General features: G+C 39.0%; 1 protein-coding gene across 1 annotated transcript in view; it reads left to right on the top strand.

Moving 5' to 3' along the window:
* Positions 1-1552: 1552 nt before the first annotated feature.
* Positions 1553-7494, top strand: part of EDIL3 (EGF like repeats and discoidin domains 3) — a 366402-nt gene continuing 360460 nt past the window's right edge. The window contains exons 1-2 of the mRNA XM_006021245.2: positions 1553-1556; positions 1761-1889. Coding sequence (XP_006021307.1) covers positions 1553-1556; positions 1761-1889 — 133 coding nt within the window. The remainder of the gene's footprint in view (positions 1557-1760; positions 1890-7494) is intronic.

The raw sequence follows: 7494 nt of genomic DNA, 5'->3' as shown, positions 1-7494 counted from the left end.
AGCATGCTGGGAGCCCCCCTGCATCCCCTCCAGCTTGGTGACTGGTGCCTCCTGGGTTTGGAGGAGTGTGGGGCGGGGGAGGGGGGCTCCTGTGGGATGCTGAATGCACCCCAGCATGTCAGTGATCACAAGCCATGCTGGCTACCTCAAGGTACGTAGAAAAAACTTTTAAAGCTGAGTCTATGTCCGAATCACTGATTTTCCGAATCAGCATTGAATCTTCAGATTCAGATTTGGCTGAATCGAATCAGAGACAGTGATCTGAATCAACAAATCGAATCACTGTCCCTGATTCAGGCTGAATCCAAATCCGAATTGAATAGGGCCCGCTTTGCACACCCCTAGCTACTGCACAGTAGTAATGAACTACTGCTCAGTAGGCGTCTTGTGTAGATGTGGCCGGTATTTATTTAATTATGTTGCTAAAGTAGCCATGTCATGCTTTCAAACTAGTTCTATCCATGGACATCTCTGGAGGACACATTCTCTGTTCCAGCCTTCATTACACGAAACTTCACATGCCTTGCACAGAGCATTTTGGTACAGGATGTTATTAGCAGAGAAAATCAGGTTAATATATTATATGATGTGTAAACTATGAAACAACTCCATGTGGGTACTATTTAAGTCATGTGCAAACAGACTAATACCCCAACTTTTTTTTTTCCTTTTGCGACCTGTCATTTTCCTTTCTGAATTTATGCTATAGTTATGTACTCAGTGCTAGAGTCTACAGTAAGGAGGACCAGTTGAGGGTACGTCTTCACAGAAGAAATAGTTTTTGGAAGATAAGTCTCTGAGTTAACTTAGCTTGGGTATAAGCAGCCACATTGCAGAGACTGACTTAAATTTTCTTATTTTCACTTGCCTATATGTATTGCTAGGACTTCTGAGTTCATATCCCATTTCTCTTTGTGCTGTAGTAAGTTTAGTTACTCTTTGATTCTTTCCTAATATATTGTTGAAGGACTTACTGATTTTCTGGGCATATTGATAGAACTGTGGGAAGATAAAGAAAGACTAAGAACACTCAAAAGGCTTATTTTGCATTCTTATTGCAAAGGTTTACCAGCGTGAAGGAAACCCTGACTTCATTTTTCGTCTATAGGTGCAGGTGAGCCTGAGCTTGAGAGTACCACCACATTTAAATGAGAGTTTTGTAGGTAGGCAGGAGTCAGGTTGGGGGGAAATACCCAAAAGCCCAGTTTGTTTGCAGAGCGATCCTGTGTCTCTCTAAAGTAGAGAGGGAAAGGAATTATCTTCTGCTGTCCTCTTCCTTGGGAAGAAATTTTGAGGCAAGTGGTATGACCAGAGACTGTCCTTTAAAACAGCAACTCTGAGCCAGGGTGCGGAGAGTGGCTTACAGGGTTATATGTGGTTTACAAGGTAAACCCAAACTATTTCAGGGAATCCATAGTGTCATAAAACACAGTCTTTTGTGGTTTTTCTCAGTTCTTTGGAACATAAGAATTGCTTGATTATTTTTTCCACAGTCATAAAATTAGCAAAAGTTAAAAGCTAGCATTTTCTAAGGGATGCCTTGAATCTAACAATGGGTATCTTGAGTCTACAAAGGTTGAGAAGCACTGCTTTAACTTTAAAAAATATGTCAAATTCATTCAGATCATAGGTGTTCAGAGGAATCTGGAACAATTATTATGGTATGTCTTGGATTGTCAATAATCTAGCTGCGTTAAAATTATCATGCAAAGTATTTGGAAGTATATATGAGAGATTAAGCATCTTTCTGTTATTTGCAGGGGATGTGTGTGACTCCAACCCATGTAAAAATGGTGGCATCTGTTTGTCCGGGTTGGCTGATGATTTTTATACTTGCGAATGTCCTGAAGGCTTCACAGACCTCAATTGTTCTAGTGTTGTGGAGGTTGGTAAGTGCAAACATAAAAAGTGACAATAACTGTATAAATATTCCTATAGTGCGTGATCGTCCAAACAAAGAAGTGTCCTTAGCTTTGTGTGTGTAATGCTTCAGTCACTACATTATTCATTTATTAGTACTTTATGGCTCTTTCTAATGTTTCCATAGTCTTCATTCATGTCTTCTTTTCCCCTATAGTTATCTCGAAATTATAGCTGCAAATAAAAATCACTCATAAAAGTTTAATATTTTATTTTAAAGTGGTGCAAACTGTTTGACCAAAAAAAATGACCTAACTTTTCAATGGTTACAATAATCTTCCAAATAACTTGCTACTTATTTCTTTTTAACAAAGGCTGCAAAACTGAAATCTTTGATAATACAGCTTAGTCTGTTTTGCACTACTCTGTTAAGAGCATCTACAATGAAGTAAGATATATGTAAAAGCAGTGTATAAGAGATCAGAATGAGACCCATTTGGAACTTTTAAAATTTAAATTTACAGTAAGCCAATTAGTATGGGCATAATAATAGTCATTATGCAAGGACAGAGAAGAGGAGTGGGATAACTTTTTTTTCAATATTGGTATGCTTCTGAGTGACTGAAAATACAGCTGGTATTCTTAGTACACCAGCCCTGAGTATCCCATTATAAGATGACTTGTAAGGAAAAAAACAGAGAAATGGGAGGGTAAGTTGGGGACATACAGACATAAATCTCATTATTTCACATTGAACAAGAGATTTTTTTTAACCTGGTTGGTCAAGATGATAAGTTATAATGACATATGAATAGAAAGGGACAGACTATCCTATATACTTATTAGATACTACCATTTGGAGTGGGAGCCCTTTTTTAACCTGCCTTTAAAATTTGCCGATCTAAGAGAGGGTTAAAAAAATGTAAAGGACCAAAAGGTGAAAAGAAAAGAAAAAAAGCCAGACATTGAGAGAGAAATAGGGTATTATCTATTAAAATAAGACCTATGTATATAAATATATTCTGAAGTGTACCATGTGTAATTGGGAGAGATATTAAATAAGCTTTGGGGCACAATGTGCCATTCCTCAGGTTATACTTTGTGCCCAAAAGTTTGTCCAAAATCTCTCCCAGCTACAGAGTTGGTTTAATAAAAGGACCTCATAAAAATGCCCCAGATCCTGGCATATAGGGTCACACTCCTGGTACCTGGAAGACCCTGGTTCTGATTTAAGTGATTCTGAGAACTACTTTGAATTTGTCTCCCACGTTGCAGGTCAATAGCATTAGCACCACTTCTTTATTATTGTTTCTGTGCATGGTATCTAAGTGCATGCCTACACCACCTCTGGACCATGCCAGGGAGTGGTACAATGAAGCACAGCATGCTTGCACTGTAAATACTAAATTCCATAATGGTTTCAAGTAGAGCAGCTTTGGCTGTATGCCATAAAGCACTCTGACTTGGATGCTCTTACAACACCACTCTCAAGTGGCTACACTACCTCATGTGGCTATGTTGGGAGTTAGTACATGCTAAGCAAGTATGCCATACCCTTCCACAGTCTAGAGGTAATATAGGACATGTTTATGTATACATTAATGTGCTTTTCCTAATGCGCATTAAATTTAGTACCTTCAATTTGAGATACTAAATAAATATTCATTAGGCTGCCCTAATGCACAGTACCAAAACTGCATGTTTTTTAAGTGATGCTGAATGTGCAGTAACCTATTTTACTGCACATTAGCATATTAGCTTTTTTTAAAATTTGATGCTTTAATGCATAGTAAAATAGGCTACTGCGCATTAAAGCACAGGTGTAGACATTCCCACAGATATGTTCTAAGTTCTCCAAATACTTTATTTAGCCACAACTATTTGCAAAATTGAGCTTAAATGTGTAATTTTGGGGTGTTGTCTGTAACTGCATTGTTTAGCAAATAAAAGTATTCACTGAACACCTCCCCCCGCCAGTCAGGAACTTTCTATGAGACCTTATCCATGCCTTTGTGCTATGTGTTCCAGCTGTGCCCTGGCAGTCAAGGAATACAAGAAAAAGCTACTGCCTTTTCCATCTGTTTCTGCAGTATGCTTGCTTGGTCTGAATGTGGTCAACAGTTATAGAAAATGCAACCATAGAATGCTTTTGCATAAATTTATAATAGGAAGCTCAAATATTAACTAGGTATTAAGTATGCACAAAAATCACATTGCATGTATCTGGGAAGAAGTGATTCATGATTCACAATTTCCAACCTTGGAATTTTTCAAAAGCAAGTTAGACAAACACTTGGCTGGGATGATTTAGTCAGGGGTGATCCAGCTTTGAAAATGGAGCTGGACTAAATGACCTCATGAGCTCCCTTTCAGCCCTACTTTCCTATGATCCTATGAATGAGCCTGAGCTCAAAGCATATTGTAATAATATGTAATTTTGGAGTTTAATATGAAATATGAACAGGGCTTCAGAGATTTTTTTTTTACTCATCTCTTAAAACACTTCTATAATGTCAATGTTTGAGTAATATATAAAATATAAATAATTTGGAATGTATTAATAATGCTAAACTTTTAATTTTGTTGGCTAGAGGGTGAGATTGGTAAATAACCAAGTACTTATTAATATTCACATATTAGTGTTTTAATGCAGACATTCTCATTAACAAGTTAAAGAAATACAGTCTAGATGAAAATACTGTAATATGGATACTTAACTGATTGGGTCATCGTGCTCAACCAGTAGTAATCAATGACTCTATCTATCTAGGAGGAGGTTTCAAGTGAGTTTCCCCAGGCTTCTGTCCTGGGTCCAGTATTTTTTATATTTTCATTAATAATTTGGATGATGGAATTGAGTTTACACTTAGCAAATCTGTGGATGACCAAGTTGAGTGGAGTTACAGATACTCCTGAGAGTAGGGGTAGGTTCCAGAATAACTTAGATCAACTGGAGAAATGGTCTGCAATTAATCAAATGACGTCCAACAAGGACAAGTGCAAAGTCCTGCATGCTGCTTGCATGAAGGCAGTGAGACTGCATTGTTGCTCTTTGTCAGTATGATGTATAGTAGAAGATTTAATAGTGAAAATAGGACTATTCTTTTTAGATTTGTTAAAAGGCATTTAGGATTACAATTAGAAGCCTGATTTTTTTTTTTTTTTTGAAAAATCACCCTCTACTTAATTCCCCATTACCCTGCTCTTGGCTGACCTTAGGTATAACCATTCATATTAATGAAAACATGGGTGTGTAAAGGTACTATTCTGATATGATAACATTTTGCAGTCCTTTTACCACTGACAAAAATGACTAAAAACAATGTAGGCTAATGTACAAAGACTCCCTGAATTCAATTTCTAGACAGTTGCAAATGGAGTTATCAACTGAAAGATATGTTTGCTGTCACTACAGCACAAGGATTCAGAATTGCTGCCTCTGTGGTTACACTTATAATTCTTAATGGTCACAAGAGTAGTAAAACTTCAGTAGTACTGCTTCTCCTTGGTTCTCTGAGTGAAAGCTGTTTTTTTTTCTTGCTGTGTTTGGCATTGACCTCAGTGGAAGATGATGCAAATTAATTAGTTAGGAATAGGTTTTGTATACGTCTCGATGACCTGAGGTTTAAGAAACTTAGAATGTGATTTCTGATTGTGGTGGAGAAGAGTAAAAAACTGACAGAAATATTGTATAGTTGGTCACATTGAGATCTTGTGGAGAAGAGGCAGGATGCCTGGGTAAAAGTGGGAGGAAGAACAATAAAACCATGACATTTCTATCATGACATAGCAAAATTAAGTGTATTTTGTTTATATTTTCCTCTGATATTAGGAATTATCCACTATTGAAGTTTCAAAGTTCTGATTATTGGTTTCTACAGTCAGGTAGAGTCCAATGTTCTGTATATCTCAACCAATTTCAAATACAGAGTGAGTTGATAGAGAACAAAATGGAGGACAACAGAAAAGATCAGTAGGACTTTCCTAATCATCCCGAAGAACCACTCAGTAGAAAGGGATTTATTTATTTTATATACTGCCCTTCCTGACAAAGGTGCAGAGTAGCTTGCAGGGAGGGAGCAAAACAAACTTAAAAAATAAAAAAAAAACATGAAAGCAAAACAAAAAAAACTACCACAAACAGGAAAACTTATAAAAACCAATAGTGCAGGAGTGGGAAAAATGTAGTCTGGGGGCTGGATCTGGCCCATTGAGGGATTTCTGTCCAGCCCATGGTGGGTCTCTCAGTCCCACCCAGAGTAAGTGTAGGAGACAGCCCACACCATGGCATGTGAGGCCAGTCCTGCCATCCCAGAGTGTGCAGTGGAGCTGGGGTGGCGCAGCAGCCAGACTTTCTTTCCAGAGGCCCCAGTGGCAGTAGCTCCTTTTGGTTGCTGGTGCTGCCATACCCATCCCTGCTGCCCAGGCACCCCAGCAAGTCCAGCCTGCACCCACCGCCGAGGGTGGGATGTGTGCGGGCAGGGCACATGGCCAGGCAGATTTGATGGGGCTGCAGGTAGGTGGGGAGTGGTGTTATTGGGTTATTCCCAGGTTCCATTGGCTGTGAGATAGCTGGGCAAGGCAAGGATCATGTGGCAGTGACAGTGTGGGGGCAGGGCTTGGGGCAGAGCTGCAATCCACTTCCTGCGTGCCTCTTCCCACAAGACCAGTACCTGTTACAAGAGTGTGTGGGCAGCAGATCATGGCTCTGTCCTGGACCCACACTTCAATTGCCCTGCAATCCCACCCTGTGATCCCAGCCTTGCCTGCTCATCCCTCTCTCAAACACCACTCCCTGCCCATCTATAGCTGCATCTCAGCTGCCTGGTCAAAAGTGAAGAAGAGTCACTTAAAGAGTTTTGGTGAGTTGTGCAGAAGAGAGGGAAGGGTATGCTGATCCAGCCCATGGCAGCCTACCAAAACTCCATATGTGGCCCACAGGCCCAAATAATTTCCCACCCCTGCAATAGAATATAAACTAAACTAGATTAGACTATATAAGACCCCTACCTCCCAAACAATATCCCAGCTTAGTCCTGTCTGCCCAACTAGGGACATCTTACAGCACTTCTGGAAGATGTCTAGACTCTGTGAAGTTTCAAGGGGGAGGGAGTTGCTGAGCTGAGGAGAAGCTCTTGAGAATGAACTCCGATGTGTTTTCATGAGCTTGGTGCATTGACAGTATTTTCAGGAGGTTGCTCTTGGCTGACCTTAGATTTCAGTTTCAATAAACAAATAAGAAAAACTAGCAATTCCATTGAACTACCTACATAGTGGGATGTGTTCCAAACATAAACATAATGTCATAAGTTTAGATGCTGCTTTAGCAAATCTCATTTCATGAGCAAATCAGAATTTTTGTTGGGACCTGGGAATAACCCAATAACTTTTTTGATGTAAATAGTAATAAGCAGGGATCCTGGTTTTCTCTATTTAAAAATAGCAAATTCTCTGATTAAAACCCCACAAATTTTCTGATGAAAACCCCCAAATCTGTGCTTAAAATGAAATGACACTATATATATAATTTGTGTGTGTGTGTATACATATACACACACACACACACATACATATATATATATGTGTGTATTTGTGTGTGTGTATACATATATATATGTATACACACACACAACT

This window comes from Alligator sinensis, unplaced genomic scaffold (genome assembly GCF_000455745.1).
Source record: "Alligator sinensis unplaced genomic scaffold, ASM45574v1 scaffold122_2, whole genome shotgun sequence".
NCBI lineage: Eukaryota > Metazoa > Chordata > Crocodylia > Alligatoridae > Alligator > Alligator sinensis.
This window is presented reverse-complemented; position numbering and strand designations above follow the sequence as displayed.